We start from the raw sequence: 15562 nt of genomic DNA on the forward strand, positions 1-15562 counted from the left end.
GTCTGTCTAGGAAATATTATACAAGTTCAGTCAAATAGTGCAAATATTGCATTATTTCTCCAAGTTTCTATACAAACTAGGAGGATGCAGGAGTTTGAACTCCTAGCATTGTGCTCTATAAAGTGTTTTTTTTTCCTCTGTGAATTGAACCATTTAGGAGGTGACACGCATTGCACCACAATGCACTATAAAGCCTGAATTAGTGCTCTGTCTATTTCTGTGACTCAGTAATATACATCACCTTTAAAAAGTTCCATGCAGATGTACACATTGCAGAGAAAACTTATTGGATGGAGACTTGTTTATTTTTATTACAGCCTTGTTTTCTAAAAATAAATAGTAACAGTCCTATGTATCATAAAACAATAGGATTATGATGATTTGGAATAGATAACAGTTTAATTGACAAAATGTTGACAGAATAACAAACATTTTAAATTGTAACAGCAATGTAAAAAATGTAAAAATATGGGGAATGTTTGAAGGGCTTTACCCAGAGGCCAGTAAGGATATGATTGGTCAGATGTGATTTGACATCTTATAGTATCTGTGGTTGCAGAGGAAACTTTGTACTGCACAAAAATTCATGTTCAGTGTCAACATTTTAAAAGTTTTTAGCCAAACATGGATTTAAATTCTGTTCAAATAGTTGTGTTCTTTTTTCATTATTTAACTTCAAAACTTTTTGTGAGAAAGGCTGTTTTATATTTAAATAATATCTTAATTTGTTGCCAGACTTGAGTATCCTTTCATGCTTGCTTCTGTTCTTCCCTTCTGCTGTGCTGCCAGCTTCTTGTTTGAAGATCTAAAGCTTGTTTGCTGCACCTATTCTAGTTTCTCTTAGATTCCAGCCAAGCATGTCAGTCACCACTATCAGTGTATGACCTCAGGAATGTCCTGATTTAAAACAAACAAAAAAGCCTGACCCTTTGTCATTATAGAGCTCGTGAAAATACTCTTTGCTTGCATCTTTAAAGTGTGTCTTTGTGGCCATCTTTAAAGATCTTTGTTCAGTCTCCATGAGCTTGTTTTAAGGAGTTCGCTCAACCTTTTCAACTGTTGACAACCAGTTCCTTAAAGTTCATGCTAAGTTTTGGTTTGAAAAACATGCATGTATGGATTTTACCTATTTATCACAGAACTGGATCCCTGAGTTTGATGTTTGGCATGCAATAAATGTGTTAAGCTACAAACACCTGATCCACAGATGTTTAGATCAACTCAACATGCATTAATGCCCTTTTCTTTTTCTTCTTTTTTTCCTTTTAATGCATCTATTTTATTTTTTTTTACAACCTTTGGATTTTTAGGGGGTGATTGACATGCGGGCATACAAGTGTCTGTTCAGGTTGTGTCCACGTAAGACGACGCCCAAAGCTCGATACATGCATCTTGCCCAGGAATTGAGTTTGGACCCAGACTGGCCCCCAAAGCCGACCACTACCACAGAAGCCAAGCCTGGCCCTGAAAACGGCTCTGTCTATGATATCATAATCAACTCCTAGCATAGCCACGCTCCCAAACACTATGGAGTCCCCAGCTCTCTCATAGGAAACTTGCACATGAGGAGTACTAAGGGAAGTGCCCATTCTCATTCTCTCCATCACCTTCACTCTTCATGCAAAAACTCCATAATTTATCACAAATACCAAAACAAGTACCTTCATAACTTTCAAACTACTCCTGCTTTCTCCGTCACACTCCATATTAATGCTCTCAGGTCTCATTATTATTTGACATTTCTGTAAAAACATTATTGCTCTTTCACTCATAAAAGCAGAGTAGCATTCAACAAAGACTTGCAATCAAAGTGAAAGTTGTGCGGTGACATCTTGTGGTGTAGGTTAAACCTCCTGTCAGTTTGTCTGAGGAAAACCATGTGAAAGGTCACCTCAGAAATGTGTATTCACTCGCAAATATAAAACATGTTTCATAAGATTGTTATAAACGTCAGGTTCTATTTTACACTTTAATAACCGATATGTGATTGACAGAAACTGTGAAAATCTTTAAAAGTACAGATAAACACTGAGTGAAGCTGTGCAGCATGGTTTGACGACATTTTGCCCTAAGAACGAGGCTTTCAGATTTACCCTTTTCTGAATAAAAATATTGATTTTATAAAAAGGTTGTAGTTGAAATGTTTGTAGAATAGAAGAAATGAAATGCACTTTAAAAAAGATTAAGTTAATGGATGAAACTATTGATTGACTTGTTATAAAATGGTTCATCTCTTTTTAGAAGATGTACTAAAGTAATTTGATTATTATGGGCTCTGATTACTATTGCGTAACTGTCATCAACAACTACTATATAAAAAAATTAGAAATTATTTTATTTGGCTGAATATTTCCTTTTATACAAGTGTGTATCTTGGCAGTATGTCTTATACTGTTGAAATGCCCATTTATTTCTCATTACATACAGACACATTTAAATATATTATAAGTCATTTGTAGGGAGCACAGCAGAATTATGCCCACAAGGAACTTGTGAAGTGGAAGTGGGGATTGTGGCTTTATTTGGTTGTTATAGGGCCCTCTGTGGTGAGGGAATACATTGTTAAATCGAAAATGAATTATTCAAATATGTCACCATTCATGGGCAAATAAGCAGACTTTCTAACAGTAGAGGATTAAATGTTCAGAAATGGTGTTACCACAAAGAAATAATCAACCAAATACAAATTTCCTTAATTTTTCACTTGTTCTTTTCACTATTAGAACTTCCATTCTAAAGCGCTAGAGCGCCACTTGTTGGCTCTTAAGTATAGTGTGCATACCAATTGAAAAAAACTCCAATCTGAGTTTCAGACTAGATGTAGAGAGCCTAAAATTGGCACAATGATCACCTGTTAACTTCTCAAAGCAGCCCTAAAATACATGTATATCCAAAAAATACATGCTAACTAATTTATGCATTAGCTTAGTGACACGTTGAGTCGTTATTAGAATGAGGTAAAGAAAAAGTACTTTGACATTACAGCAAGTGATTTGTTTGTGCAGAATGATCTCCTTCTAGACCAGCATAAAGCCTGTACTCTTTAGCCAGTTGAAAAATAGATTGTTTTTTCCCCTGTCTTTAAAAGGCATAGTGTGTAGATTTGGAAAGGTTTTAAAATGCCACAACTTGTTTGAGGAAAGAAAATAGTTTGAGCTGACAAAGCTGATTTACGAACTGTATACTTGCTCTCAAATGCCTACTAATTTTGTGTGAGCGCAAAGTTAATTTAAATTCCTTGGAGAATGGAAAAAATGCTTCTTGCTTTAAGAAAATTACCTACTCTCTAAACTGAACAATGTTATCTTTAACAATTGCAGATAAATAACAGGATTCACTTTGTGTGGTATTTCTCCTAGATTTCTCTAATAACAGTTTCAAACTGTTTGAGTATTTCGGCTCCTTCTTGTGGCATGGTGTCCACTGTAATTGTTAATGTTTATTTGTAGGAGTTTAACTCTGAGCAATGAAAACACGGGAGTAAAAGAGCTTTTATTTATTCTATGTCCACATCGGCCGCCTTCTGTCCACAATATTGAATAATTGATCAAGAAATGTCAAATTTAGCACAAACTATTATAGCTTCCCAGCATTTTTCCGTAGATTTTGAAAGCATCTTTAAACCAACAACCGATAACATTAATCTGTATGTCATTTCTTACACTTTTAGTGCTAAAATGGTGACTTTGTGTGCTTCTGACAGAATAACGGTTTACCCTTTAACTAAAATGAAAAGCATTTCTGGTTCAACATTTCCTTCATCAGTTTAGTATGCAGTGATCTCTTTGCAGACTGAACTGGTGCTTGCTTGGTGGTGAAAACGCTCTTCAGCATTCAGAGACCTGCATGAAGCCAGCTGCCATTTAACTTCAAGCATGTGGCATAACTCTAGGAATTGAAACATTTATCATCTTACATCCTATATTAGAGACGTAAATAATAGTACAAAAGTCCCAGAAACAGCATGCATCTGGTTGGTTATTATAAAATGTTAACCAAAAGCATGAGACTAGATGACTTAAAGCTTCCTGCATCTTTGGATACGTTCCTGAAATCACAAGTACGGCTTTTTTAAGCAACATTTCTTCCTGTGGAAGATTGATTACAGTTGAAATTAGTGAAAGGGTAAAGAATTGTGCGTCTCTTCTGTGTGCTGCTCCTGTTTTTTTCTTCTCCCCTAAAAAAAATATTTATGAATGATGAAGCCTGATTAAATGGCTCCCTCCATGTCCATAACATATCCTCCATGCATAGAGTTAAGGGCTATATGTTGGGTTCAGTGCTCTTTATTCAACATGTTAAATAAAAAAACAGCAGTAGGAGCTTAATTGTGACCATTTTTGTGATTGGAAAACATATTTATATTTTATTTGTAACGTTTTGAAATAGTTTTCAATAAAAATGGATTTGCTGCCACAATGACATGTTCAAATAAGCAGATTGCTCATACCCAATACCTTTGTTTAATCTATATAAAGTATTTATTGTGACCAGATATTGGCCACTAACCCTATTAAGAGTCCTCCATGAGTTAGAAAATTCATTATTTTTCTAAGACTGAATGTATTTGAGAACAAAATGCAAAACCACAATTACTGATTTTTATTTCCAAAGATATTTCTTCATATGTTTACTGGTTGCTTAAAATTAAAAAAGAGTGAATGAGAGAGAAGAAAAGTTAGATTTTTAACCAGTTTTCAGGTGTGTCAAATGAGATTTGGTGGAGCACATCAAGTAGACATTAAGTGGTTAAAATAATACTAGGTTTTGTTTTTGTATATATAGGTGTACATTTCTCTTGTCTGTGGAAGAGTTTAAAGATTTAATTATAAAGGTATATGGATTTTGAATTATAAAAGGGCTGGTGTGTTTTATTTTTTGCTTTATTCTCTACTTTTTGGTACTGTCACAATCAGCTGTCAATCTTTGATTTTTTTTTTTTATTCTGGACTGTTTTGTGTTTTAACTTGTGTAATGTAACTATACTGTCTATGTTCTCTAATTGGGTATCAAACCTGGGCATTTACTTCAGTCTGGTTAGAACACTTGGATAAACAAATTGCAGCGAATGTCTGTTTTCGAGGTCTAGATAAAATAAATCAAACCTGAATAATTAGCTCCTGCAGGTTCCAAAAGTCTGAACAGATTTTTGTCTAGTTTGCCCTTTTCTTTTTCTTTAAGTTTTCTAACTAATAAAAAGAAAAAAGCCAACCAGAAGGGAATTCAAACCGCTTCATATTTCTAGTTTAATCATCCAATGTGTCTTAACATTGTCTCTGAAATATGTAAAACAAACACATTATTTTGCTTCCATGTGAAATGTAGCTGGCAAATAAAATGCCCATTGCTGTTTATCATCTTGTTGCATCACACTGCTGCTAGGAGCAAAATTATTCACTCATCTGTGTCATATCTGCACCATTTATTTAGAATAAATAATAAATTTGTAAATGCTACTTTTGCATTTTTTCTTTTTAATTCAACTGACCTTCAACAGAAACTTCTGAGCACCTTCACTATTGGGTTCATATTAGAATAATGTTAAAACATGTTTTCTCCTGGCATTCACTTGTATGTTAGAAGTAAATAAATTGGACTTAATGCTTCACCCAGACAAATGCTGTTAATTATATCTTTTTAACCAGTCTGCCTGCAACTTAGTTCATAATTTATTTTCTGTGCTCATTATTTTCAGCTTCCTTGCCTGGGATATATGTATTTTTTTATTGGCAGAGATGTATAATATTTTGACAATTTTCTATTTTATAATTTATTTGTATTTATTTTGATTTTTTTTTCCCTCTGAAGATTGTGTTATAACTTTATGTTGATTTGTTTTTCTTTACAATAAATGTTCTACAAGCAACTTTTTTTTATCTAAGTTTTTCCATCAACTTTTAATGTAATGTATTTATGAGATGGTTGTGCAGAAATATATACTTTTTGTATATGGCAATGTTTATATACATTTCTAGTTCACAAGTGTGAGCTTGACCTGTATTAAATACAATTAGCCTCAAGAAACTGACAGTTGGGAGAAAAGAAAAAAAAAAAAGCTCCTCAACTGGTCCAGTAATGTTTTATATCAGGGAGGGGAAAAAGATTAATACAGAAATAAAAGCTTGAAATAGTAAAATGTTTCCCTCAGTGGGTTGAGTTACTGAAATGAAGTTTTCAGTAATATTCTAATTTCAGACACATCTGTGCATCCTTCAGAAACTGAACTCCGCAGCAGCATAACTGGTTCAGGACCTTTCACCAGTCTTTCTGTATCCTAATCAAAAAGAGAAGGTTTAGGTTTATTCTTGAAAATAGACTCAGACAAACCACAGATTTCTTGAATGAGTATAGAAGAAATATCAGCCATATAATTTATGAAACTGGAGTCATTGGCAGTCAAGAGTCAGATCAATCACACCTATGTTGGTCTTAACATTTGAAGAACCCCACATTTTTTTCACCAATTAATTATTTTTTTTTAGATACAAGTTTGCTATTGATAAGCAAGACTTTCATCACCAAATATACTGTAACAGAGGTCTTGGAAAACAGTTTAGACTTCCCCTGTTACTTTATGCAATAAGTGTCAACTTCTTCCTATAACAAGGTGATGAAATTAACTTGTAACTACCAACACATTTTCATGACAGTTTTGTGCTTCTGTTAGTAGCTTGCCCTTAACAACCTGAAGTGCACCTGTTTATTCAAATTACTACTACCAGTTGTGTTATCAGTGTTTCACATTTAAATGTCCAGTTTCAGAAAAGTGTTTAGCCCTTGCAAGTTTAACTAGAGCTTCTTTGGTTTGCACAGAAGTTGTCCTTGTATCAGAAGTTTTGACATTAAAACCCATATAGTTTTAACAAACTTTAAATAATAACCAATTAACTTCAAAGTTCAATAGACGTGAGTGCACACAAAAATGCACTTGAAGGTTTTATGGGACTTAAAAATATTAAGACATTTAAATAAATTAAGATATATTATCTGGAAGACAGAGGCTAATATCAATAAAAGTAATTTTATTCCAGTAATTTAATTCGAAAAGTGAAACCTGTATAAAATCATTACACACAGGTATTTTAAGCATTTCAGAATTCTTACTTTAATAAAGGTGGACATCATGGAGAAACAGGCTTCAAAGACAAAGATGAGAGTTGTGTAGGAGGAGAACTCTTTTTGGAGGTGTATATTAAATTTAATTGATTTTTTTCCATTGAGAAGTCGGAATTAAAGTCAGAATTGTTTTTATTCAGAGACCCTTATGTTCTCCAATTTGTTATAGCTTTTCTCAAATAAATACGTTAATACACCGGAACTATAGGACTACGGTGGCTGTCAGGGCACATTTGGAGGTAGTACCACTCACCAGAAGTGGAACTGTCACACTGCTTGTGTCCTTGTTAGCTAGCGGGCTTGTGAGTTGCCATTAGAGGCAGGCAAATGTGTCCTGATTGGAAAGATGTATTGATTTGTTACGGGAGATAAAATCTGACAGAGAGCTACGTTTACTTGTTAGCAGCGCCATGTTGCGTGTCGGGAGCTCAGCCGCCTGGTGAGTCCAGTTTTCCTGAAGGTAACGGTAGCACAAGCTAGCTTGGGTAAAATGAAGCGGAGGGGGTCCTCTGACAGCTGATGGCATTATAGTTAGATCTGTTTTCAGACTGGTAACTAATGTCCTGGTTTAAATAGATGTACGCCTGAAATCCCACGGATTTACCGGCTGTGTATTATGCTAAATGTGCTTTAAACCGAATTTCCATCTGGTTCTGTTGGTGCTGAGTTTATTTAACTGCTAGCCGACTGTAAGCAGCTAACCCGAATGGTTGGTGAGTGTATTTCTGTTTAATCTGACTTCAATAACCTACTGTTACTTTATACTAAACTGACCTGTTCATGGACCTATTCAGTATACACTAGTATGACTTGTATACATTGTCTCTTTGCTTACTGTAGCTAAGTGTTATGTGTAATTGTATGTTGCTAGCGTTGCACGGCTTATGATAATGTATTGTGTATATTAGGCATCAGAATCTTTTACCAAATACTTCTCCTATTAATCGTTTTTTCTTGTAATTGTAGCCGATCTATTTTTGTAATAATTCTCTTTTTCCATAATCAGCATGCTAAGTTGTAAGGGTTTCATGTTGGAACAAATGATTTCATCTGAAAGAACAGAACTGTAAGAATTTGAGATGTGCTGTACGAATACACTATCAACAAATCAACTATGAAACTACCTGTAATTACACTTTAACTATAATAATGTAATGTAGAAAGTTTATTACTGAGAGAATCTGCAAAATTGAACTAAAAATAATAATCAACTATTAATGTCTAAATGATTTTATGCAATGCACAGAAATAAGTGCTGTTACTTTCTGTAAGGACACCCAGGCACCAGACATGTTTGTTTTTAACAAAAAGTAAAACCAACAGCATTATTGGGGTTGAATAAGGCAGCCGGTAAGGAATAAATCAGCCAACACCAAACTCCTCTGACTGTAAAACAGTGCAACAGCATTAATGAACACATAAAGTAAAACAGTGCAACAGCATTAATGAACACATAATAATAATCAGTCACAGTTTTTTATGTATTGATTTCTTTACTAAGAAATATTTGTGATCATTTGTGAATCAATGTGCCTAATGGATATACAGTAGAATTTTTAAGATAACAAATTAATATTGTAAATAATAAGTGCTATAAGAGAGAACTTTGACTGAGCAAGATCCTGTTCTCATTTACACTTCTTCATCTTCCTCACTCCAGTTTCAGTATATAATGACATGGATTGACTTGACAATCAGGGGCCTATATGTTGCTGCGTCTTGCACTATTTTGACAGTTGTAACAATTTTCAACTTAGTTGTTAGATTTTCTTTGCACTGCAGACTTGTACACAAATACTACTACTTGTTAAGAGTAAATGTGGTTGTGAATATAATCCCTCTTCTGTTGTTTATTAAGAAGATAAATCAGAAGTTGTCTTTACAGTTGGTGCAGGTGGTCATAATAAAAGTTCCAAAATTATAGACTCATAAAATGGAAACAAACGCTGCTTGTTTCTTTTTTTTGTTTTTTATGCCATATTCCTCTGTTATTTCAGTGTGGCTTGTAGGAGCCTCGTCTCAAACAATATGGGGGTGAAATTCCGGATCCCATTGCAGAAACTTCATCCTCTGTCTCGTGCCATTCACCATCGTTACTCTGGAAACAATAACCCTCATCGGACTCCTCATCGCACAGCAGCGCGATATTTTACCTCCATGTCCCGGTTGCCCATGCGGCCTTTGAAGCCCCCTCCGGGGTCTGGCGGTCACAGGCACCACCAGCAGCGCAACTTCTGGGTGGCCCGCCTGGCAGCCCGGCTGCTGAGGCTCCGATACATCCTGCTGGGAACAGCAGTTGGAGGAGGTTACACAGCTAAGAAGGTCAGTGCTAATTATTATTATCACTATGTTGTGTCAAAGTCCATTCTCTGGATAATGAAGCAAAAATCCTTCATTATTGATTTTATTTTGGTGCATATTTGTAAACAGACAGTAGGTAATTTAAATAAAAAGTATCTTTTAATTCTTAGACCTATGAAGAATGGAAAGACATGCTGCCTGATTTCAGTGAGTACAACTGGGTCATCCCTGACTTTGTGTGGGAACTGAGTGAACATATTGATCTTGGTAAGTTTAATGTTTTTATCAGTAATCTCTGTTATCAAAATTGTAAATGGATCAATTTATTTTAAGATGTTGTTCTTCAATCACATGTCAGATTTTCATACCTCACCGACATTTTTGCATTTAAGATAAACTGGCGAAGGCGTTACCAGAGATGGAAGAAATCGCTAAACTTCTACCTGACTTTGAGAAGATTGGAGAGAACTTCACTTTTCTTAAAGGGCTTCTTTCCTCCGGTGAGTAAACTGAACATTAGCTGGATGCTGCAAAATAAGAAAATAAATTCATGGCCACATTTGGGATGAATTTGAATTTCCAGAGGAAGATTGCTGTCTATATTTTAGTTGATATTTTAATTTAATGTTTGATTTATCACCTAGCTTTGGGTGCCTTCAAGGGAATATTTTGATCTACATTCAGTATTACAAACATGTTATTCAGCCTGTTTCCTGAATAACTTTCTCTCTGCTGTTTTTCTTACTAGAGTCTGTGTTTATGTACTGCTGCTGTGTTTGACAGACTGACATGAAACCAAATAGTTCACTGTTCATTCTCTCACTATGTTGAATTTTCTTTTGCATCACTGTATGTTTGTAGTGTTGCAAAGTTTTCTTTGTCATTAGACTCCAGATTTCTTGTTTCAAATGCTTTTGCTCAAATTTACAGAGTCACTGAAAAACATTAGGGAGTAGTTTTGATGTTTTTGTAAAGACTTTAGTTTTGATGCATTTATCAGAATGGGGAAATAAAAATATATTCTTGACCAACTAATTACTGATCTGAGCCATTTAAGAAGATTATTATGTAATTGATTGGTACTTCTTTAATATTCACAGATGCTTTCCACAGACTTTTGTGAGTTCACAAATACTTTGAATGACATACTTTATTTGTAGTAAACAAAAAAATGGTCAGTCAGAAATCAGGTCCAGTTCAGGATTTAACTCTTTTATCGGTTTCTTGAGTGACTTTTTCAACTAAAGCTTCTGCTCATCCACAACTTTTCATTACTCATCATTATTGTGCTGAATTCCTGGTTTGACAACCATCCCTCTGCCTGTCTGCTTCATGATTTACATCTTGTGTTCTTCGTTTCTCCTCTTCTCCTGTCCTCCACATTCTTCACAGGTGTGAGTTTGGGTAGTGAAGTCAAAGGAGCCTCTGGCCTGCATCTGTTAGGTGTGTAAACCCCGTATGCTAGTAGAACCGTCCGTACCCCTTTTTCTTTCTGTCACTCTTTAATGACATGTGACTTCAATGTGCAGAAGGAATTTGTTTCTTCCTTTAGTTCTCTCAAAAGGACTTTAAAAGACTCTCTTTATCTGTATTTCTCCTCCTTTCTTACTCTATCTTCTACTTGCCTCTCTAGCTGAATATTGTCCAACCTTTTTAGGCGTTTGCCTCCTTTGACTTCAAGCCCTCCTCTCACCTGGCCTATGTGGTTTTCTTTTAACTACATGCTCATTACTAACCTTTCAGCAGTCTTCCTCTGTCTCTGGTTTCTGACACTCAAATTTCTGAAAGATTTAGTTTTAATTTGAATTTTATGACTCATTTATGAAGCCAGGGCAAATCCGACCACACCTTAGTCATGAGTCATAGAAAAACAAAGCAGCGTCCCTTGCAATTATTATTATCTCTTAATTGTTGTTATAGCTATCAATGGGTTCATAAATATATCTTATGTAACTTGCACTAATTTTACATTCTGGGTTTTAAACACTTTTCTTATGTTGATAAGCAAAGTGTTAACTTTTAAGATTTAAAAATGATTTAGTCATTCAACCAAAAAAAATTCAGTGTCAGTTATTTTTTTTATTTTAAGCAAAGTGTGATTTGAACAGTATTGCACCACAAAACTAATATTAATCTAAAGTCAAATAATATTAATCTAAATATAAACCCAAGATATGGTTTTCAAGATTTCAGTTTTCTTTCAGAGGAAGCTTATTTAGATATACATATATTTTGTCTCTTTAATAAACTATTTAATCAGCAATAAACAAATCGGTGTTGTCATTAGGATATCTAGACTAATTAATGCATATTTTACCTTAGAAAGTTTGTTTTTCTTAACTACAAACACAAGGATTTCAGCAAAATGTTTCAAAGATTAAAACTTAATCACAAATTTGTGAGCTTTTTAAATCAAGCACCCCTTTAAGTCTTTTAGCATTATCATGTCTTTTTTTGTCACTACCTCTTTATGTCTTGTGTTTTTTGCCTCTGTTAGAAAGTTCAGGTGATCCTGCTCTAAAAGCTACAGATTCTTCAACTGGAGCTGCACATGATGCCAGTGACAAGCAGTACAAAAAGGCAAGTGTTTAAAATCTGTTTTACAATTCACAGCTTTTATGCTCTCTCAATCCCAGCACCACTCTCTATCATTTAAAGGGCCTGTATCATCATTTTTACATATATTTTTTATCATTATTTGTCTGCAAGCTTATATCTCATTACCAATTTTTTTATTTTGATGACTGAAGTCAAATCCCAATTGAGTCGAGCGTGGATTTTTAAGACTTAACTGGTGTGGAATCTGAGAGCAGAGGGTTTGAGACCTAACACACAAACACCCTAAAGAGAGATTTAAAAGCTCTTGGTGTTGAGCCCTGTCTGCCTGTAGTTCACCACAGAGATGAATGATGACTTGTTTAAAACTTGGTTGTTCAGTGGCCTGGCAGCTGCCTCTGCTCAAGCTTTTGGTCATCAGCTGTGTTCCGTTTTCTTACTTCATCTTTTGGTTGACTCTTTCTTTAAAACTACACTAGTAAAAATGTTTGCTATTGTAATTTTTTCATTGTTGCCAGTTAGTGGCCTCATATTATACATATCCCAATTCCAGGCAACAAATCATCATACTAGCATGTTCCTATTTTAGCAGCTGTGGCTAAGAAGACTGTTGTATCAGAAGAGGAAGTTTTAAATGTATTTGCTCTTTTAGAAACCAATGGAGAAGCATACTGTGATTTTTATTTTTTATCCTTTTGAAATTTGTGACCTTTGTGACTCTGAAATATGATGATATAGACCCTTTAACTTCTGTTTGCAGTCTGTCACCATTTCAACCATAGTTAGTTCAATCAAATGGCCATCAAAGATACATGAATATAAATTTTTTAAAAGTTTCTTTATAATAAGTTACTTTATAATAATACTTTCAGACATTGTGCTTAGAATATTGCACATTGAATTCAAAATGGGCCTCAAATAGTAAAATTTCTGTTTTTCGGTTCATCCAGTTTATTTGATGTGACGTCCTTATTCTTTTAGCACTTTCTAAAATCTGATATTATTTTTACATTTTCCAGAAATTATACAACATACCACTTAGATTTGGTATCAATCTTACTGAGAGATGGAAAACACTAATAGGATTTTTTACCATTGCTTATTCATACCTATTTAACTCTGATTGTGAATTTAAAAAAAACATCTTGGTAATTTATACATGATACTTGATTTTGGTTAGTCTTTTGAATTTTAATCCTTTATTTCTCTCTGCAAAAAAATATTATTTTTGTATGTATTCATTCCTCCTGTCTTCCTTCCCACCTTCTCATGTTTTGTTTTAGTGTCACCATTTTCTATCTTTTTCTGTCTTTTGTTAACTGTGCAAAGTTAAAACGAATAAAAACAACCTGAAAATCTATGAATTAGGAAAAGGTGCATTTTAACCCTCCCGCGGTCTTAGGAGGAGCGCTGCCGATGACGGTCGGAAAGCGGAGTGTGTCAGACTCGTAAAAGCTCACGTGGAGTTGGTGTGACAGAGTAAAAACCTGTTCAAATGACCCCATCTCTTAAGACCGCGGGAGGTTTAATAAACTTTTCTGCCGGTTTCCCTCTTTCTACCTACAATCGGAGTCTCCAACATGAACACAACTTTTAGATTTTATGCCTTACTCCAAATGCAAAAGCTAGAGCTCTAAAATGAGACAAACTCTGTGTTTCATGATGGGGATCTTTGAAACTAGACAGATCCCACCTGCTTTTTGCTTCGTCTCAATAGATTTTAATGTTTGCTTTGTAGATTTAGTTTTCATTTTAAGCATTCACAGATCAGGTGAGTTAAAACCGCTTTAACGTTTTGTTTTAATACATAAACACCTAAAGAGAATAGTTACAATTCTGATGTTGTCCTTAATCTACTAAAGTGCTTAAGGAGCACTAGTCACTGTTGCTGCCGCTTGCTGGAAGGCACTGATTGTGGTATTAGTTGCCTTTTCTGCCCTCAGTCTGGCAAAGTTTGTTTTGAACCGAGACAGACTTTGTTTTATTTACTGATGATGGTGGCAAGAGTCTGAAAGTGAAAGATTCTTCTTGATTCTTTCAAACAAATCCTGACTGAATTCTGATTCTTCCACCTGAACAACGCCAGTGCCAGCTGCCCCGGCTGGGTTTCCTGCAGTGGGATGCAAGCATCGGTCCACATGGCATGGATCAACCCGGTGGCCGGTTGTTGTTCTTGGGTTTTTATTATTATTTTCCTCCTCCTTCCTCTCTCTCACGTCTCTTTGACGCACCCAGCAGGGTCTGCTCGGAGAGCTGATTTTTATTCAGCAGCAGATCCAGCGGCACGAGGAGGAGGTCCAGCGGGCCGCTGCAGCCAATAGTGCGCGTACGTCACCCCAAGAGCGTGCTGCGAACCACAACCCCTCGACACAGACACGCCAGGTGAAGGTCCCCCCTCACTTTGATCCCAATCCCACCAACAACTCCCGAAAACGTCCAGCTAAAGGACAGAGGAGGGACAATTTGGTTCAAGTGAAGTGAAATTAATTTGACTGGAGCCAAGCTTTGTATAGATTGGTTGCTTAAATGTAGAAACTTTCAACAGTGTTTATTGAAAAAAAAAAAATAAATCATTGCTTTTGTCATCCAAAACAAACATTGTAACTGGAAGGTTTTAATCCTGGCAGATTAGATATTTATTTCATGTCTCATGAAAAAAAAGATACTTTATCCTTTTTTGTTATAGTTATAGAAGTGATGACACAAACCTGGAGTGCCTTGCAAACATATTCATATCTTTAAACCTTTTCACATTACAACCATACTTTTCAAGTGTATTTTATTGGAATTATTTAAAAATGTGGCATTTATATGGTTTTAGTCTCTTTTAACTAAAAGATTAAAACCATGTAACTAATCTAGTAGTTGATTTTTGAACTCAAGAAATCAATTATTGGCATCCTAACTTTATCTCAGTATAAACCCAGTGGTTCATTAAAGGCTGAATAAGTTTATCAGAGACCAGAGATAACAGCAGACAGGTCAGAGATGAAGGTGTGGAGGTTTTTTCCAAGCCATATCTCAAACTAAGAACACATCACAGAGCTCTGGAGCTGCTTTAGAGATCCAAGGTTCAGGTGGAAGAATCCGTCGACATGACAACGATTTGTTGTACGCTCCACAAGTCTGACCTCTTTGGAAGAAGGTTGTTATCGATATATTGCAGCATTCTTTGTATGGCAGAAAACTAGAACTGCAAGCAAAAAAGGATTGAGCAAAATAGAGGACCATAATGGTGAAAAACCAAAGCTGTAACAGTAAAGATGAGGCCAGAGCTACAATAGAATGTGTTCCCAGTTAAAGTTCAGAACTAAATCAATAACCTTCTGCAAATTTCTATTTTATATTTCCAATCTGACTCAGCTTGAGTCAGATTGGTTAGGGTTAGGGTTAGGGTTAGATTGGACAAACCTTTAATAGAAAGGTTTGTCTGCAGAAACCTGCAGCAGTGATTGCAAAGTGAAGCTGTCACTCGACTCAAGCTGGCTCATTACAAATGCATGCCACGCCTTTCAGAGTTTTAATTGTGAAGAAATTTGAAATGTGTGCTTTATTTTCCTTTCATTTTCAGTTTTCGCAATCCTTTCTA

General features: G+C 35.3%; 2 protein-coding genes across 10 annotated transcripts in view; both read left to right on the forward strand.

Annotated features, from left to right (window-relative positions):
• Positions 1 to 4858, forward strand: part of atp13a3 (ATPase 13A3) — a 30784-nt gene extending 25926 nt beyond the window's left edge. For all 3 annotated transcript variants that reach the window (XM_044129610.1, XM_044129612.1, XM_044129611.1), the window contains one exon: positions 1311 to 4858. In XM_044129610.1, the coding sequence (XP_043985545.1) occupies positions 1311 to 1505 (195 nt within the window). In that variant the 3' untranslated portion in view covers positions 1506 to 4858. The remainder of the gene's footprint in view (positions 1 to 1310) is intronic.
• Positions 4859 to 7323: 2465 nt separating this feature from the next.
• The window catches only part of opa1 (OPA1 mitochondrial dynamin like GTPase), a 30644-nt gene continuing 22405 nt past the window's right edge, over positions 7324 to 15562 (forward strand). The window contains exons 1-7 of one of the 7 annotated variants that reach the window (XM_044129613.1): positions 7324 to 7555; positions 9114 to 9438; positions 9588 to 9684; positions 9810 to 9917; positions 10810 to 10860; positions 11915 to 11997; positions 14209 to 14355. In XM_044129613.1, the coding sequence (XP_043985548.1) occupies positions 7527 to 7555; positions 9114 to 9438; positions 9588 to 9684; positions 9810 to 9917; positions 10810 to 10860; positions 11915 to 11997; positions 14209 to 14355 (840 nt within the window). In that variant the 5' untranslated portion in view covers positions 7324 to 7526. Of the gene's footprint in view, positions 7556 to 7639; positions 7830 to 9113; positions 9439 to 9587; positions 9685 to 9809; positions 9918 to 10809; positions 10861 to 11914; positions 11998 to 14208; positions 14356 to 15562 lie in introns of those variants that run through there. The other 6 variants (XM_044129614.1, XM_044129617.1, XM_044129615.1 and 3 more) reach the window with 6 other exon arrangements.

The sequence above is a fragment of the Gambusia affinis genome, linkage group LG10 (assembly GCF_019740435.1).
Source record: "Gambusia affinis linkage group LG10, SWU_Gaff_1.0, whole genome shotgun sequence".
Classification (NCBI taxonomy): domain Eukaryota; kingdom Metazoa; phylum Chordata; class Actinopteri; order Cyprinodontiformes; family Poeciliidae; genus Gambusia; species Gambusia affinis.